This window comes from Coturnix japonica, chromosome W (assembly GCF_054131305.1).
Source record: "Coturnix japonica strain WE chromosome W, WE-NBRP24, whole genome shotgun sequence".
In the NCBI taxonomy this organism is placed as follows: domain Eukaryota; kingdom Metazoa; phylum Chordata; class Aves; order Galliformes; family Phasianidae; genus Coturnix; species Coturnix japonica.
In genome coordinates this window covers 32,134,250-32,154,183 of record NC_140701.1, presented here as the reverse complement: position 1 = coordinate 32,154,183, position 19,934 = coordinate 32,134,250, and the positions used below count along the sequence as shown (strand labels likewise).

Sequence of the window (19,934 nt, the reverse complement as noted above, 5' to 3'; positions counted from 1 at the left end):
TAATGGCAAGGTGATTGGTGGTAACCAGCATGGCTTCACCAAGGGCAAGTCATGCCTGACAGACTTCATGGCCTTTTATGATGGGATTACAGCATTAGTAGATAAAGGAAGAGCAACTGGCATCATTTACCTGGACTTGTGCAAAGTGTTTGATGCTATCCTGCATGACATCCTGGTTGCTGAACTGGAGGAAAATGGATTTGATGGATGGACCTCTTGCTGGATAAGGAATTAGCGGAATGGTTGCATTCAAAGAGTTGCAGTTGGCAGCTCAATGTTTAAGTGGAGACCACTCATGAGTGGCATTCCTCAGGGATCAGTGTTGGAAGTGGTGTTATTTAACAACTTTGTAGGTGATGTGGACTGTGGGATCAAGTGTATCCTCAGCAAGTTTGCAGATGACACCAAGCTGAGTGGAGTAGCTTACATGCTAGAGGGAAGGGATGCCATCCAGAGGGACCTGGACAGGCTTGAGAGGTGGGCCCATGCCAAGCTCATGAAGATCAACAAGGCCAAGTGCAAGGTCCTGCATTTGGGTAGGGGTAATCTCAAGCACAGATACAGGCTGGGCAGGGAATGGCTTGAGAGCAGTCTTGAGGAGTTGGGGGTGTTGGTTGATGAAAGACTCAATGTGAGCTGGCAGTGTGCACCTGCCCAGAAGGCCAGCCCTATTCTGGGTTGCATCAAGAAGTGTGACCAGTAGGGTGAGGGAGGTGATTCTGCTTCTCTACTCCACTCTCATGAGACCCTACCTGAAATACTGTGTCCAGTTCTGGAGCCATCAACACATGAAGAGCGTGGAGTTGAAGAGGGTCCAGGAGAGGGCTGCAAAGATGATCAGAGGGCTGGAGCATCTCCCCTATGAGAATAGGAAGAGCTGAGGCTCTTCAGCCTGGAGAAGAGAAGGCTCTGAGGAGACCTTAAAGCAGCCTTCCAGTACCTGAAGGAAGACTACAGAAAAGCTGGACGGGGGGTATTTTTTAGAAGGGCAGGAAGTGACAGGACAAGGGGAAATGGTATTAAACTGAAAGACAGTAGATTTAGACTAGATATGAGGAAGAAATTCTTCAGTGTGAGGGTGGTGAGACAGTGGAACAGGCTGCTCAGTGAGGTTGTGGATGCCCCCTCTCTCTGGCATTCAAGGCCAGGCTGGGTGGGTCTTTGAGCAATGTGGTGGGTATAGTAGGAGGTATCTCTGCTTATAGCAGAGGGTTAGAACTAGATGATCTAAAGTTTTTTCCAACCCAGTCCTTTCCATGATTCTAAAATTTAGCTGTTCAGAGGAGGGCTACAAAGCTGGTGAGGGGTCTGGAGCACAGGCCTTATGAGGAGAGCCTGAGGGAGCTGGGATTGTTCAGCCTGGAGAAGAGGAGGCTCAGGGGAGACCTTATAGCTCTCTATAACTTCCTGAAGGGAGGTTGTAGTGAGCTGGGGGTTGGCCTCTTCTCTCATGTAATCAGTGATAGAACTAGAGGGAATGGTTTTAAGCTGCGCCAGGGGAGATTCAGGCTGAACATCAGGAAGTATTACTTCTCAGAAAGGGTAGCGAGGCATTGGAATGCACTGCCCAGGGAGGTGGTGGAGTCACCGACCATGGGAGTGTTCAAGAAATGTTTCGATGTTGTGTTGAGAAATATGATTTAGCTGGGACGGATAGGTGATGGTTGGACTGGATGATCTTCTAGGTCTTTTCCAATATTGATAATTCTGTGATTCTGCAAAATTTATCTGTACTTGCAAAAGCATCATTTTCTGCATATTTAACTAAGTTTTTTCTGACAACTTATTTAGCCTTAGTAAACCTTTGTCATATAGGCTAGAATGTTGAGGATTATACTCAAAGCACACAGCAACTGGCATAGATGAATTTCAGAATGAATGAGTTTCTGTTCTTATCTTTTCTAAATACAATCTTGAACAATATGAACTCCACTACTAAAAATAGGTAGTTTTTTGTTTGTTTTTTTGTTTTTGTTTTTGTTTTTGTTTTTTTTTTTTTGTTGGTAAGTAGATTTCTTAATAGTTTAAACTAAATCTGTTTTGAAGTTTAGTGGCATCTTAGTTTCAGCTGGGACAGAGTTGTTCGGAGTGTCTGGTATGATGTGTGTTCTCCTTCTAGGAGAAAAACAATGTTGATAACACACCAATGTTTAATCATGTTTGTTAAGTCAAGGCTATTCTCAGAAAAGGGCCCAACGAGCTGAGAGGGAACAGAATTAGGGCAGTGGACTTCAACTGGCCAAAGGGATATTCTATATCACATGGCATCATGCAGAAGGAGTTCTGAAGGGGGTAGGAGTGCATCTTTTTCTACTTTGCTGCTTGAGGGTAGATGAGCTTTAGTCAGGAGGTGCTGAGCAATTGCTTTTGCTGTTATGTTTATGACTATATATAAAAATGTCTATAACTGTTATACTTTTCCTGTTCTCTATCTTAGTAAGTAGATTTTATCTCCACCCAGAAGTTCTACTTTGTTTTGTTTCTTTGTTCCCCAACACTTCTCTCCATCCTGTTGAGCCAACAACTGTGTGGCCTCCTGTGAGTTAAACCACAACAAGCAGTCCCCTTGAAATATGTATATAACTGTTCTTTATGCAATGTAGCATGTCTCATGAATACATTGGGAGCTTTGTATACTAAAGGAAGTGAATACAGATTATAGAAAAGAAAATAATTTTCTGTAACCTTTATGGAAATGAAACTGCTACTAGTTAGGATAGATTTAGAGAAAGCTTTACTAATCTGTATGTGAGATTTACTTTTTTTTTTTTTTTTGAATCTTCTTTAAAGCTCAAATCTTAAATATCTGTTTTTTGTTCAAGGTGTTTTTGGCAAAAGGGTTCAATCAAGGAACCAGACTTCTTGTTTTTAACTCACTAATATCCAAAATTATGGTGCTTTCTTTGAAGTATTTAAGAATTAGTGTGTATGTCTGTGTATGTGTATATATAAGCATAATTATTTACTTTTCTTTGTGTTTCAGCTTCATTGTCTAGTCCCATCATCACAGCTGGGATGAGGAATCTCCATGAAAATAAAGTTTCTAGTCAGTTGTCTGGAAATTCATCTAATCATCATGCTGAAAATTCTAGACATGGCTCAAATGAAGACTACCTACAGATGGTTCACAGACTAAGTAGTGAAGTATGTTACTAAAAATCTATTTATTATGATAAAACAAATGTCTTTAGCTGCTTTTGAAGTCAGATATTTTATGATGTTGTCACTGATAGATAAAACCAGTGAAAATATATTTAAGTTTCAGACGTTAAAATAACACAATTGAGCATATATGTGAGATTTTCTTTTTACCAGAAGTTCTCTTTCCTTTGGACTAGTTTATAACATTTATTCTATTGAAATTATGAAAAGTAATGTGAGTTACTCTAAAGAAAAAGTAGAGCGTTGGTACACTTATTGCATCAACACATTGATTTAAACATTTCTGAATTCTAAATAGGTGTCACAGTTTGAACGTAAAATCTACCTGCGTCCGTGACAGGGGGCCGTGGGCCCTGCAGGGGCCCTAGGCCGAAAGGAAAAAGTTAGGAAAACTCAGCAGCAACGATCTAAGGAGGCACACTTATTTACTAAATACTATATTGAAAATACAAGATAACACAATATAATACAATATAATTAAAAATTGAGCTAACGAATCAAGCAAAATAGGAGAGAGAATGAGTCCCGTAACCGAGAGGCCTACTGTGAAACCTAGGCGAAATGGCGAAGGCTCCCACACACTCCCCTGAACGCCAGAACTCGAAAGATGTCAGTCTAGCCTGCGACTGAGTTAATATAGAGTCCAGGTCCCGTGACCTATCGTGTTGTTCTCTGGGAGATGTAGTCTTCTTCTGTAAGTTGCAGATTCAGTAAAATTATTCATGCTTTATATGATGTTATGATGAGGAATACTGATAGCAAAATTACAAAATTATTAAACCATGACAATAGGTATATAGTTTATCTTTCTGAAGATCTCTGTAATTAATTCTCAGTCAGTCTTGACATATTTGTGTGCCTCCGGTGGCGCAGTGGTTAAGAACGCCGCTTTGCAACACTGGAGGCCCAGGTTTGAATCCCCCCTGTGGCGCAAGTGGTAGAAGTGCCACTCTGCTACACAGAGGCTCGAATCCCGGGGGTTGGACTCGATGATCTCTAAGGTCCCTTCCAACCCGCACAAGACTGTGATACTGTGATATTTGGCAGAAATTGAGATCTTGAGTGCTAATATCTTCTAAAAAAAAAAAAAAAAAAAAAAAAAAAAAAGACAAAGCCCTCTCCTTCCCAAAAAATCTACATATACAGTCTACTTCCACAGTTGGCTATCCTAGTTGCAGTTGTTGAACTGTTGTTTAATTTTTATTTTAATGAGGATCTTAATCCTGCAGATGAAGCTTGATACAATCTCTTAACAGCAACTCTTAATTGAAACTTAAGTGCCCTCCTATTGATACTTTTGACTAGCACTTTGAATGGTGTGATTATAAGGATACCTGGTGATAGTAGGTATAGCAGTAGAAAAAATTCATGAAAATGCTTGTGGCAAGTATGCCTTTTCTTTTTCACCTTTAATTGTTTTCTTTAGTTTACATGAACTGTGGGTAACTCTTTTTGTTCTAAATAAGCTTGTGGAAGCAAATGAAGTGTTACATTCAACAAGTATGCTATTAGCAGTCAGGCTCCCTAAATCCCTTACAAGGGTTAAAACTGTCGACAAGGGTTAATACTGTCGTCTTCCAAGAGAGTTGTTAGTGTTTTCTTTTAAGTAGAATTATGCTGAAGAAAACTATTAGCTAGGATGTAGTACCTTAAGAGTGATGTGGTAACAGAATCTATCCTGATACACACATTAGTTATGCTCAATCTTCAGTAGTGGAAGTTCTTGAAAATAAAAAGTTGTTCTTGACATTAAATAAGCTATATTAAAGGTATGTTATCTAGAGAATCTTGGTTTTGTTAAGAAAAGATCTTTATTTGAGCACTTAATATTAGAATAATTTATTTCACAACGTTTAAATTTCACACTATTTAAAAATATTCAGCAGTAAATTCACTATTCAATCAATACAGCTGCATCCTAGTCTGTGGGAAGTTAAATTAAACTTATTCAGAACTGACAGGCTATAAACATGTGAAATATACTTTAATGTTTCTCCAGCCAAACATAAAGTTTAAAAAAGCAGTAACCCTCTCAACAGCTGCCACCTGCTGGGAAGAATGTTAGGTTTGGGAGATATTTTGGTGTGGTGGTGATTGAGGGAGTTTCTGGGCCCTTGAGCTGTGTATGGGGAGGGACTAGCTGGTGCAGGTTTACTGGTCTCATCATAGGAGTCAGGTGAGAGTTGGACAGTTCCAGTTGTCCCTGCTGTGCCAGTTCAAGCCATGTGAAGCACACTCCACCTGCAGCTGCTGAGAGCAGTGTGAGGCTTGTGAGGTATCTGGTGGTTGTCTGAGTGTTTGTTTCTTCATCCAGCATCTTTGGCCCAGTGGTCAGGGTGCTTAAGCAATGGTGACCACTCAACAGAAAGTTGTGTCCTCTGGTATTAGCACCTGCTGGGACCAATGTGGCTACCCAAATGGAACTTCCAAGGGAACACACAGCCACCTGGGTCTTCAGTGCAGGATGTACCAGAGGTTTCTATTGGTGTCTGAAGGCAGTATGTATGAGAAATTGGTAATCACAGTCTGAACCTCTGATTAATCAGCTGAGGCAAGTGTTGGGTCAGCTGTGGGAGCACAGGTGAGAGTAATTTAGCTGTGCTCCCAGAAGGGGTGGAGCTTGACTCCACCTCCTCTAGACCTCATTTAAGGGCTGACCACCACTAAGGCAGCATCTCATGGAGATTGCCCTAGCTTTTCCCAGCAAAGGCATCCATATTGGTGAGTTCTTCTTTACAAATAACCTTTTTGAATATTTGTCATCATCTTTGTTACCATTTTCATATCATTCTACTTTACATAGTAGCAAGAATATCTCCTACAGATATGCCTAGGCAGAAGAACTGCTGAGCTTGGTGGCTGGCCTTTGGGAAGAAGTGGACAGGTTGAGGAACATTTGTGAGCCTGAGGAAACTGGTAGAACTATACTCTGCCTGCAGCGGAACCAAAATGTTAATTAGTCATAACAGATAACAAGGGGGATTCTGTACTCTGCCAGGCAGAAGGCATTGGCTTGAGGGATAGAGTTAAGTGGAAATAAGTCCCTGCTCATGTCAGTGGGAGAAGCTTTTCCCTGTTTACCTTCCCTTGCTCTTACACAGCAGATATAAGGCTCTGGAGTTGGAAGGGCAGGGTCATCGTGAGATGAATGATAGTACATCTGTACAAGAAGTGTCAACAAGGTCAGGTCAGCTTATCCCTTTACATCATGACTATTGCCATAAAGAAAACATTGATGTAGGGGACTAGAGCCTGATGATCTTTTTTAGGTAAGTTTGCTGACTCGCTGGGTCTTGATTTAAGGATATATTCAGGAAACTTCCTAGCCTGATATGGCCCTCAGATTATTATCTGCTTTTGCTTTTCTTCACGTGGGTAGTGACAGAGTCATGAGAAGTCAAGGGTAGTCAAAAAGACTTGAGGTTTTGGGAGATTGGAGAAGTTTTCAGGAGCATGGGATAGTATTCTCTGCCCTTTTAGTTGTGGGGAATGATGTTGTGGGATATCATGAGGAAAACCACAAAAATAATCCAATGTATGGAATGCCTCCCTATGAGGACAGGCTGAAAGCACTGGGGCTGTTCAGCTTGGAGAAGAGAATGCTCTGGGGCGACGTGAGAGCAGCTTTTTAGTATCTAAAGGGAGTCTGTAAGAAGGTAGGCAACAGACTCTTTAGCAGGGTCTGTTGTGAATGGGACAAAGGAAATGGCTTGACTAAAAGAGGAGAGATTGTCTACATATAAGGAAGTTTTTTGTTTTTTTTTTTTTCATACAGTAAAGGTAATGAAGGACTGGAACAGCTTGTTCAGAGATGTGTTGGGTGCCCCCATCTCTAGAGATATTCAAGGTCAGGCAAAAAGAAACATACTTAGCTTATTGATTGACTTGGCTCAACAGGTATCTCATTCAGGAACTTAAGTGGGGAAAAAGAAAGCATATGGACTTTAGAAGCAAGGTCAGGGTATGGAAGAGGACTACAGAGATGCTGTTTGCTGTTGTAGAGAGAAAACATAACCAAAGCTCAGTTGGTACTGAAGCTGGCTAGTACTGTGATGAATTTAAAAAAACAAAAAACAAACAACCCACCTGAAACAAAGTTGTTGGGTTTTAAAGTATGTTAACAGCAAAAGAAGGACTAAAGAAAACTTTTGTCCATTGTTTGGTCACCTTGAAAATTGGGATAATAAAGGAGAGACAGTATCTTCTCTGCCTTTGCCTTTAGCCTTGAATCAGTGATCCTGGGATCTGCTGAGTTCTGGGTTGGGTAACTGTGACTGTGGGAGTGGCAATGTCTAAAAAAACTATCAGCTATAGTAGGAATGGCATGTGTACATGGGATGTGAGTTGTCTTCCAAAAAGGAAGAAGAAAAAGAGTTATATAAAAGAATTACATGTGAGCAGCTACCTCAATACAAGCTGCATTAGAATATTAGTTACTGAAATAAATGAGAGTCAGAATTTTATTAGGGGACAAAGATTAACCTTACAACCACTTCAGAGACTTCACTCACATGGTTCTTTTAAAATAATAGACTTTTCTCAATTTGTTTATAATTTCTGTTAATTGTCTCTTTATAGATATAAGGGTTGTTAATTTGTTCTTTCCCACAAATCCCTGCAGGCTTTTTTTTTTTTTTTAATGAGAAATACTGTTTTATAAAAGCTTAAATCTAATAAGATCCTTGACTGAATGTGCATGCTTTTGATCAGTGGAGGGCTCTATGAAAGGGATTTTTAAAAAACAACAAAACAAACAAGAAACCTATTAAATGGGAATCTGAATAGTGGCTTTCATATTTACTTTTAACCTGGTGTGGGGGGAGAAAAATTCACTTTTACCTTAAAGATTGGGAAGATGCTCATGCTCTTTGTACTTGAAAATTGAGTTCTGTCAAAAGTAAGGAGTTCTATTGAAACAAGTTGTTCTGTACAGAATGTATAAGATGGTAGTACTTCTACAGGTAAATAACAAGCTAAAATTACTCAAGTTGTGATAGATAAAAAATCATCTCAGCTGCTGCAATGGAGGTGTTACGGATTTTGTTCAGTTCTGGTTTTTATATTCTGGAGGGTATAAATACAAAGTGGTAGTTTGCTTAAAAGTAAGGAAGTAGAAAAAAATGTTTAGTTTTCTTTAAATCTACTCTTTAGGCTCAGTTTCAGTTGTTATATTAAGTTCTTACTAATGCTTTAAGTCTTTTACTATGAGTTCTTGTAACAAGACTTCTAAATTGAATCTTAATATCAGTCAGAAGTGATTACTTCCACTAAATAATAAGTATGTGAATTTTTGTGTGCATATTCTGCTGGTAGATTCTTAGTGCTGTTGTGATCTGGAATATTGCCTATATAGCAATCTAAATTTTAAAGTCTTTATAATGAATAATTTTTCTAGTATTTTTATTTTTCATCCAATTCATTTTATCAGTATATGGGTTGATTTCAGTCTGTTTCATTTTTATGATGTTAATTTTTATCATTGTCACTTTAGGATGGCGATCCTTCAGTAAGGAATGCTGCATCTTTTTCCTTGAGGTCACCACAGTCAGTCTGCTCTCCAGCTGGAAGTGATGGAACTCCTAAAGGTAGTCTAGCAGTTTTATTATATATATATATATATATATATATATACACACACACACACACACACACACGTATCTTTTTCCAATTTAAAGGAACAGTGTTTGAAGAGGTATTTAGGCAAGGGAGTTGGAACTAGATTATCTTTAAGGTTCCTTCCAACCCAAGGCATTCTATGGTTAGTTAGTCCTGACACCTTTTCAGATATTGTTAGAGTATGTCACTAGATTTGATTTAAAAAATTATTTTGATCCCTGGTCCAGAAGAGAATCATAGAATTACCCAGGTTGGAAAAGACTTTGAAGATTGTCAAGTCCAACCACAGCCTAACCATAGTACCCTAACTCTAACAACCCTCTGCTAAATCATATCCCTGAGCACCACATCCAAACGGCTCATAAACACATCCAGGGACAGCGACTCAACCACCTCCCTAGGGAGCCTATTGCAGTACTTGACTACCCTTTCTGTAAAGAAGTGTTTCCTAACGTCCAACCTAAACTTATCTTGGTGCAACTTGAGGCCATTTCCCCTTGTCCTGTCACTTGTCACCAGTGAGAAGAGACTTGCCACACTCTCACTGTAAGCACCTTTCAGATACTGGAAGAGGGCAATAAGGTCTCCCCTCAGCCTCCTTTTCCCCAGACTAAACAGCCCCAGCTTCCTTAGCCTCTACTCATAGGGCTGATTCTCCAAGCCCTTCACGAGCCTTGTTGCCCTTCTCTGGACCTGCTCCAGTACCTCCATGTCTTTCCTATGCTGAGGTGCCCAAAACTGAACACAGTACTTGAGATGAGGCCTCACCAATGCCGAGTACAGGGGCAGGATGACTTCCCTAGTCCTGTTCACCACACCATTCTTGATACAAGTCAGGATGCCATTGGCCTTCTTGGCCACCTGGGCACACTGCTGGCTCATATTCAGCCGACTGTCCATCAGCACGCCATGGTCCCTTTTCCATCAGGCAGCTTTCTAGCCATACCTCCCGAAGCCTGTAGGGTTGCCTGGGGTTGTTGTGATCAAAATGCAGGCCCTGACACTTGGCCCTACTGAAACATGCTGTTAATCTTGGCCCATTGATCAAGTCTATCCAGGTCCCTCTGTAGTGCCCTTTTCCCTTCAGGCAGATCAAAACTCCCTCCCAACTTGGTCTGCATCTGCAAACTTACTGAGGGTGCACTCAATCCCCTCATCCAGTGGGGAGGTTTCTGAAGGTCTGAAAATTGACTAATGGTACATTAAAACATAGCTCAAAATAATGCATAATGGAAGGATTTAAATTCCTTTATAATATGAGAATTAAGTTATTAATAGATTTTGATTGCTCTGCATAACAAATGATTTCAAGATAGCTTTACAAATATTTGAGCTGGTTAAGAATTCAAATGTGTTAATGTGCAATGCTTGTCTTTGACTGCAGTCATCAAATTTGAAGAACACGGAATTAAGAGTAGTTTAATGAACAGAATATGTATAGTATAAATGAAGCCTGGAAACCTTAGCTGTGGAGTAGAGCAATGCATCAGTTGAAATGTAACAAAGTCTGCTCAAATTAATTTTTTTATGTTAAAATCTAGAATAAATACTGCTGTTTATATTATCCTTAAGAAGCATTGACTGAGGTGTGTATTTTTCATATTACATGCTTTCCATCCATATGTATTCATATGGTAATAATAAAAAGATGAAACGGTGTTTTCTTCTCTTTTAGCCCTGGAACAAAATTGAGCCTGTCTGGATGGTCAGGTTAGGTTGAGAGGGAAAACAGGAGATGGGGGAGATTACAGAGAAGGCAACGGTTTTAGGCTTGTTAAGTCTGAGTAAGTCAAGTCTTAAGATTAGGAAGCGCTTAGAGCAGCTTTCCTGTACCTATGAGGAGATTATCAGGAAGGCTGAGTTGTGCTCCACACAGTGGTGTGGAGGAAAGATGAGACACGATGGATATAAAATGAAATGGGAGTTTCTGACTGGGTATAAGGAAGAGGTTGCTCAGAGAATCTGTGCTTTTTTTCATTTTTAGAGATTTTCAAGACCAGGCTGGATAAAGCCCAGCATAATGGTTTGACCTTGCTTTGAGCAGGTGGATAGGCTAAAGACCTTCTTAACTAAATTATCTTATGACTGCTAAATGCTCTCTATGTCTGTAGAAGATGAACCACATATTGGGTTATCCTGTGATGGGGAAAATGTGACTCAAATGCGAGTGAGAAGTACTTGTGTAGTATATCGGTTCTTAGGGTGTCTTGTGCTAAAGGTCTTGGTGCAAGACATGTAAATGGCAGAGACTAAATGTCACTGTCTTTATTTTACTCAGTGTTTTTCTTTATCTCATTAAACAAAATACATATTTGTAGAGTGTTTACAGCACTGTGAGTCTAAGCTACTTCTATTCAGACACATGATTACTACTCAGCCAAAAGAATATTTGAATTATTTTTTTTGTGAAATTGCAGCTGTTTCAGTTGTTTTTCTCAGAATTCATTTTGAGGGGGTATATTTATTATTTCTGAAAGCAATCTGATTGTGCCACTTGGATTGTAATGCTTCAGTATTAGAGAGGCTGAAAAAGTGCAAGAATTATCTTTTCTTGATTTGCCTGTACGTTCAATTTACTTTTTTTCCATTGATAAAGCTCACAACTGAAATACTGTTATTAATGGCACTACCAATTTGTTGTTTTCAAGACTGAACCGTAACTGAGAGAACCTGTTTTTGATGTTGTAGTCATCTTGCCAAATGCTTATTTTCTCTAATCAAACATGTTATAAATGTAGTAAAGATGTGTAGATAATTACAACAAAGCTTAGAATATGTATGTGCTCCCTGACAGTGAGGTTTTGGCCTATGATTTGAAGTGAAAGTGGTTGGTTGTGCTGATGAGCGAACAAGTACTTATGCTGAGTTGTTTTTGTTGTTGTTGTTTGCTGCTATCACTAGCCCTGAAAGTTATTTGTCAACCAAAACTTTGATAAGGAGTATGAGCAAAATACTTGTTTGAGAGGATAAAAAAGAATGGCACTTGATACCATCAGTGAAGTGAGATCGCAGGAAAGGAGATTGCGATATCAAAATTTTCTTATAGTACAGAAATAAGAGACAGTTATGGAAGGTTTGTTTATAGACTACATTTTCTGTACTCTTTGACTTGGAGATAGCAAGGGTTTTTCTAGTGTTGGACAATGTGTTTGCATATGTCACAGTTAACAAGATCAGTCTATGTCTATGATGGGGGAGCAGTAGCTGACAAATGGGAAGGGAAAAGGGGTAGGGAGATGGAAGCTGGACTCAAGGAAACAAACAGAGCAGCAGCAGTGATCTAAGGAGGAAAACTTATTTTACTAACTATGATATTGGAATGTAAGGTAACACAATATAATCGAATTGAAGTTGAGGCTAATAAATCAAGTAAAATAAGAATAAGAGAGTTTTCCAAAGACTGAGAAACCTACTTTGAAATTGAAGATGACACAGCTTGGAAGCACACCAACATCCGTTGCCAGGCAGTGAGAGAGCACAAGTGTCACTTCTGTGACTTGTTTCCCTCTCTGACTGTAAGGTCCTCTGGGACATGTAGTTCTTCTCTGTGCTCTACATGATGTTATGATGTAGAATACCAATAGCAAAAATTACAAATCCATGACAGCATAGTCCTGGATTATTTTAAGACTGAATGATAGCTGTCTGATGAAATACAAATAAGGAAGAATGTTTGTAGCTCAGGGAAATATTTGAGAGGTGACATTAGTTTTATTTGTTATTCACATACTGAATGAAGTAAAGTTTCTCTGTTACAGAAATTCACCTATTTTGCTCCAGTAAAGTTAACAGAGAAGCTGAAGTTTTATGTGGGAGGTCCTAGACTGGACTTTGTCCTTTCTTTTTAATTTATTTTAGTTCTTTAGTTATGTAAACAGAATAGTCTCTGCTTTCATGAAAAATTCATTCCTGTGAATTCATCTATGTATAATTATCAAGAAATAACTTCTTTCTCCTAGTTTCATAAAATACCCTATGAAATCAATTACCCAAGATGGATTACTTATCAAAATCTTTTCTGTGTACTCTATTTTCCTACCAGTCTGGAATTTCATGAAGAAAAAAAATTAGGACGACTTCTTTAGATGTGTATAAAGGAAAATCTTCCATGATGTTCTTAGTCTACTGCTGTTCAAAGAGAAGAGCTCATACATTTACAGTCCCGTTACCATACGTTTTCCTGAACTCCTGTGGAAACATCTCTAAGAACAGCTGCAACCCTTATTAAACTCTTTTATTTTGTACTTTTTTTTCTTCCCAGAAATAAGTTGTACTCCCTCTGGGAATTGATAACCTTTCTCTTACAGGAAATATTTCTTCATACTCTTCCAACATCTTATAAAACCATGAAAATTTCAGCCATACCCAGATTTTTTTTCAAGGCTGATATCTTCCCAATTAGTGTGACTACTTGATTATTTTCTGAATAATTTGGAAAGATTACTTCTATTTTCTTGGTGTATTATAAGGTTTCTCCAGAGAGATTCCTCTATAATTGTGGTCTGTGTGTACTGGGTTGTAAGGAGAACTAAGAATGCTTTCAAATCTTTCTTGATGACATCAGTGGTCCCAGTGGTATTTGTAAAGAAAAGATATCCTCTCTCTCTCTCTCAACAGAAAGGTAGAAATTTATTTGAATATATTTCTTGGCAGGACCAAATGAAGCATTGGTCCTTGCTTCAAGTTTTAACTTTGTGTAAAAAGATGCTTCTGTATAAAGCAATTCTAAACTTGAACAGACAAAGTAATTTATTTCTTTATATGGTTTTTGAAGCTGTGGAGGAAGTGGAGAGTTTCTTCCCTGAAATCTGTTGAAAGAGTATGTGGGAAGTGGATACATACAGTCTGCTCCAAAAACTACTCAAACACATGTTCTTTATTGGTCTTATCTGCTATCCCTTGATGTTGACTTTTATTTTGAAACAGCATAATTTCATTTAGAAATCAAACTTAATCTGTTAATCAAAATAAATGAGTACTTCATATCTAGTACAAATCTTGGGAAGAATTACAGAGGATTATGTGATATCAGAAAATAGAGCAGAAAAAGACTTGGGAAATTCCCATTTTACTCTCAAGTTGGATGAACTGCTGTATCAGTATGTAAAGGTGGCTAATATAAAGATATTGACCAAGATGGTGATAAAAATAATCAAAGGTTATTAGTAAAGAAAACTCACCAATGTCGATGCCTGGACCAGATAGCTGAGGCAGTCTCCAAGAGATGCTGCTTCAGTGGTGGTAAGCCCTTAAATGAGGTCTCAGTGGGGGTGGAGTTGAAGTCCACCCCTTCCGGTAGCACAGCTAGATTACTCTCACCTGTGCTCCCACAGCTGATCCAACACTTGCCTCAGCTAATTAATCAGTGGTTCAAGCTGTGATTTCCCATACACTCCACCCCTTCACAGAGTGAATTGTCGCCTCCCGATCCGGCGACAAATCAAGGCTGCCTAGTGGCTTTACTGTGCCTCCACACACGGGGAAACAGACGGGACTCACAGTGCGTAATGCCAAAAGTAGAAGTTTAATGCTTTGCAACAAACCCTATATAGTGGTACAGGTGACCGCCCCTGGCAGACCCTCGTGACCTCCCTGACTCCACCCCAGGTGCATGCAGGCACCACCTACCCAATATGCAACATCTCCCCCCTCTTTATCATCTGTATGCAACATGAACCAATGATTGGGTGAGTTTTCCCTATTACAGAGACCCAACGCGACACTGATACAATTTTCCCGCCACCATAAATGTTGATATAATTTGAGTGATGATTTGATGGGTGTTCATGATCTTCTGTGGACCAGTGCACGATAGATGTTACTGGAGACAAGCCATCTTAAGGTGCTAGTCTATCTGCATTTCATCAGTCCAAACGAATCGTCCTGTGATGGTCCTAGAGGCTTAGAGTCTTAGGGAAAGTAATACAAATGTTTCAAGGGTACTAGGAAGGGGAAGGTCCGCCCTCCACGTCAAGATACAGGCCGTATTCTTATCTTGGGTCAATACTTCTGCTTGTACCGGATTATGCCCCGGCTGCTGATACTATACCCTCTGGCCAGTTATCTGTGGCTGTATAACTATATCTGGCACCAGAGGAGGAGTCTTAATTTGCCATAAGGACGTGATAGGTGTCCCTTTATCAATGAAGATAGGAGTATTGACCACAATGTCAGTAGGCCATGTACCTATCACCGAGGGGGTGACTGAACCTCCCACCTCCAATAATCTCCCCCAAGGTGCAAGTAGGCCACACCACTTGGGACCTACCACCTGCACCTTGCAGGGCCAATTTATCTTATGGATTCCTGGTTCTAGATTCTCAGGAGCAGGGAGCGGAAGATTATTTTCATTACCAACCTGCGGTTTTACCTGATTATCAGTACCCGTAATTTGGATCCTAAGAGGGGAGGCCCATATTGTGTGCAGCATTTTTAGGGCACTAGGTCTGCCATCTCGAGAACTTTCATTCAGGTCCCACAGGGTTTCGTATAGTCTTTTTGTCCACCCCTGCAGGGACTGGGAGTCTGTCTTCAGGGCAGCCTTGAGGATACCGCTGTCACGTTCAATAAGGCCTGCCCCTGTTGGATTATATGGTAGTTGGAATCGCCATTCGATGTTGTTTTCTTCTGCCCAGCACTGTATCATTGCACCAGTAAAATGAGTCCCTTGGTCACTTTTGATAACTTGAGGTGCCCCATAGGTAGACATCAATTTAGTTAGTGCCTTGATGGTATACGCCTGATTTGCTTTTGACCTGGATAGGCTTGCAGCAGTACACTTATGGTGTCGATGCAGGTCAGGGCATATCTCGCCCCCTCAGATCGAGGGAGGGGCTCAATGTAATCAACCTGCCATCTTTGAAGAGGACTGTATCCTCTAGCAATGTGGGATGTTGTTTCGGGCAATGGTCTTGGTCTCATCTTTGAGCAAGCGTTGCAATCCTGACATGCTTGGACAATGTCAGATAGTTGTACAGGCAGCCCCCATGCTTTAGTGGCTGCCCACATAATCTTTTGTCCAGCATGTCGTAGTTTCTGATGTAACCAACGGGCAATATTTTCAGATTGTGAGTTCTCAATCCATCAGATTCGGGACAGTGTGTGAACTTCATCATTTCCTGGTGACTGCAGGGGTTGGTGACCGGAGACATGGTAGACACGTACTGTCCTGCGTTTGACTGTATTCTATATGTCTAACCACATGTCTTTACCCCAAATCGGTCGGGTGTGGATAGTCCATTCCTGGGTAGCCCACTGTGTAATCCAAAGAGTGAGCTCCCGATACACAGCCCAACTATCTGTACAGATGTTCAAGTCACCGTCACCAGGTTCTTTAGTTTTAACCATCCACACAGCTCGCAATTCTGCCCGTTGGCTGCTCTGACCATCCCCCTCATCAAACCAGATGGTCTCAGTAGAGGGATGGTATGCTATCGCTCGCCACTTTCTTGGGTTGCCTTTGCTCAATCCATCCGCATATCAGGCATCTTCGGGAATAGGATATCTTCCTTCCTGAACGGGAATCTTCTCTGGTGGAGCAACCATCGGTTCCTTTGGTGCATCACTGTGATATGTCACTGGGCCTAGGATTTTCTGTACTTCTTTAAGTGGAGATGAAGACATACTACTTCTCTGACTCAGATAGGCAACCCATCATGCTACCGTTTGTGCTTGGGCCACCCCTGTCTTAGGAAGGTGGGTCAAATCCCTTACCCACCCCTGGATTGGTAATGTAGTTTTTACTATGACTTCTGCTGTCTGCATTATTGGCTCTACTGCTTGCAATGCCGAATAGGCAGCCAATAACTGTTTCTCAGTCATGCTATATTTGCTCCATGCCAAACCTGAGACCAGAATCCAATGGGGGTTCAAACAGAACTCTGGCATTGCCACAGGCCCCAGCCAAAACCATCCTGAGTAAAATGAACATCTAATTCAGCTTGGAGGGTAGGATCAAATATACCCAGTGCCTGAGCTTGTTTAACTGCCAGTTTTGCCTGTTGAAAAGCATCCTGTTCTACCTTCCCCCAATCCCATGATTGGCCCTTTTTAGTGAGTTTATACAATGGCCTCAATAGCTGCGCCAAAAGAGGTATAAAGGAGCGCCAATACCCCAATATACCTAAGAATTCTTGCAGCTGCTTAGATGTCATAGGGACTGGAAATGCCTGAACCTTATCTACTACCTCACTGGGTAGTACTTTGGTTTTCCCCGACCAAACTACTCCCAGGAATTTCACAGATAACCCTGGACCTTGCACCTTCTGTGGGTTTATAGCCCACCCTCTTTTCTGCAGATAAGTTGTCAACAAATCTGCTGCTTGTCCTACTGTCTCCAATGAGTCGGCTGTTAACAGGAGGTCGTCAATATAATGATATAAATTGACATTATCTGGCTTTTCCCAATTAGCCAGGTCACGCACCACTAAATTATGACAATAGGTGGGAGAATGCACGTACCCTTGCGGTAGGACCTGGAAATTCCACTGCCTGCCCTCCCATGTAAAAGCAAACTGGTCTTGTGATTCTTCATTGATTGGAATGCTGAAGAATGCGTTTGCTAAATCCAGGACACAGTGGTATGTTTTAATTTCTCTGCTTAGTGTGTCCATTAGGGAGGCAATATTGGGTACGGCCGCATGAATGGGCAGCGTGACCTTATTCAATTCTCTATAATCTACTGTCATCCTCCATGTTCCATCCGGCTTTCGCACTGGCCATATTGGGGAGTTGTATGGGCTATGTGCAGGTCTTATAATACCCACTCTCTGTAACTCCTGCACTGTTTTTGTTATTTCATCCTGCCCACCCGGGAGTCTATATTGTTTTACATTAGTAATCCGGCATGGCTTCGGCAGAGAAATAGGCTCATGTTTGGCATGACCTCTCAATATTGTTTGTATTGCTCGGATACTAATGCATCTCTGTCGGAGCTGGAACTCCCCCACCGTTGTGTGGAGAGCCAGGCCCCACAAGATGTCAATCCCCAGTATATACTCTGGAATTGGGGCAATGTATACCTTATACTCCCATGGTGGGAGGTGCCCAACCCCCAAGTTTACCCAGGTTTGGGTGACTGGAATGGTCTGTCCCCCAAAACCTCCAATCATCATTCTATTGCCTTTGAATTTCATTGGGTCTCCGTATATTATGGATGTTTCAGCCCCGGTATCCACTAGGGCCATAACCTTTTGTACATTTTTCCGGGACCAATATATTGTTAATTCTACATAGGGCCTCCGGTCCCGTCTGGAGGCCCTAGGGGGACTGACGTCCCTTGTCATGCCATGAATTGGGCTAGGTTCAAATCTTTTACCTCTGAAGTCTTACATATCGTAGCCCAAGACACTTGAGGCAGTTTCTTTTTTCTACTAGGAACAATGAAATCTTCTAAGTTCCAAGTTACTGTTGGCTGTCCTTCTATTATTCTTATCCTTGGACTTTTAGGACAGTTTTGAAATTTTTGTTCATCCTTCAGCTGCTTCCACAGCTGAAGGAGGACATGGTTAGGCTGGCCATCAATTTTTGTAAATTGAACGCCTGTCCAAAGAAGATCACCAAACATTTGTTTTCGGGACACTCTTATAGGTCCCAACTGAGGGGTTCGCAGGGCTGGTTTCCTAGTTTGAGTTATTGGAAAGACCTCTGCATCTTCTATTACCCTAATATTGCGCTTAGCTCTTAAACACTCTGTCTCCCCCAGATCCGCTACTAACTGAGCAGCTTGTTGAACTGCTGCTTCTGAAGCCACCAATGGATTTAATATGGAAACTAATGTTCCATACATATGTGAGGGAGCTTGTTGCAATATTAGGTCCCTCATCCCTGCAGAAAATTTTACCATATCAGGGCTATCGAATGTATCTTCATAAATGGCTTCTTGCATGCCCAATTCCCATATATAATTTTGAAGGTCCTCCATGGAAGACCACATGCCCGTGTTTACCAGTACGTCAGATTTATTTGACCATACCATGCGGCATGCAGCCATCAACCAATCTATGACTGAATGATTTTCATCAGGGAACTGGGTCCCTTCATATAACCTTTGCCTAATGGCAGGATGGATGGTTATAGTTGCTAGTTTAGATACCTCAGGTCCGCTAACTAATACACTTTCTGCCCCTGAATCCCATAGACGCAACAGCCAGGCCGGAACACTTTCTCTCAGCCTTTGTCTAAATCGCTGAACCAAATCCATGAGTTCTGTAGGTGTGCAGGGGCGGGCTGTTACGTGTAGGTAAGACTCGGCAGGGGGCCATTGATCTGGTGGCACCCCTGTTGGCCGGTCCTGGATCGTTTTTGTCTTTTGAGTCACCACAGGACGGACTTCTAATAAGTCCGCCTTAGGTGGTTCCTCCAGATCAGCTTTGGTGACTTTGTCCTGATCTGTTGTTTTAGGATCTTGTTCATCATTCATTGTAATATATCTAATTTGGGGATTTGGTGGAAAAAAAGATGGATTTTTCCCTGTTAATAAACCGAGCTCGCTTTCTAGCTTTTCAATTCGAGCCTTTAATAATTGATTTTCATGCTCAATATCATTTCAGCTCATTTCGGCTTGATTTAAAGCAGTTAGTAAGGGCCAGGCTACTATAGACGCGGCCATTTGTCTTTCTCTGGTAGTAAGTATGTCCTTATGTAATCCTTGAAAATATTCAGTTAAACGAAATGGGGACATGTTGTCCACTACCCGTAAGGGACACCATTGTTCATTAATAGTTGTGAGTTGGAAATATGGGGATCCCATGAATCCTGGGATTTGCCCAGGAAGGATCTTTCCTAAAGGAGTGGCCTTCTCCCCCTTGGACCAGCTAAACATTTTCCACAAGAAAGGCATCTCTTTTCCTGTGTCCACAGGCTACACTGCCTGGCTCACCAAATGTAAAGGTGGCTGATATAAAGATGTTGACCAAGATGGTGATAAATAGTCAAAGGTTATTAGTAAAGAAAACTCACCAATGTCAATGCCTAGACCAGATAACTGAGGCAGTCTCCACTAGGGAGCAATTTCCAAGAGATGCTGTCTCATTGGTGGTCAGCCCTTAAATGAGGTCTCAAAGGGGGTGGAGTCAAAGTCCACCCCTTCCGGGAGCACAGCTAGATTACTCTCACCTGTGTTCCTGCAGCTGACCCAACACTTGCCTCAGCTAATT

At 41.1% G+C, this 19,934-nt stretch overlaps 1 protein-coding gene and 1 pseudogene across 12 annotated transcripts in view; one reads left to right on the top strand and one right to left on the bottom strand.

Annotated features, from left to right (window-relative positions):
• LOC146754699 (nipped-B-like protein) overlaps positions 1 to 19,934 on the top strand; it is a 251,490-nt gene that overhangs the window by 106,440 nt on the left and 125,116 nt on the right. For all 12 annotated transcript variants that reach the window (XR_014939007.1, XM_085527742.1, XM_085527738.1 and 9 more), the window contains 2 exons: positions 2,984 to 3,144; positions 8,654 to 8,747. Coding sequence is in view for 11 of the 12 variants with exons in the window: in XM_085527742.1 (XP_085383868.1) it covers positions 2,984 to 3,144; positions 8,654 to 8,747 (255 nt within the window). In the remaining variant the exon portion in view is untranslated. The remainder of the gene's footprint in view (positions 1 to 2,983; positions 3,145 to 8,653; positions 8,748 to 19,934) is intronic.
• LOC146754703 (uncharacterized) lies at positions 18,059 to 19,600 on the bottom strand (annotated as a pseudogene).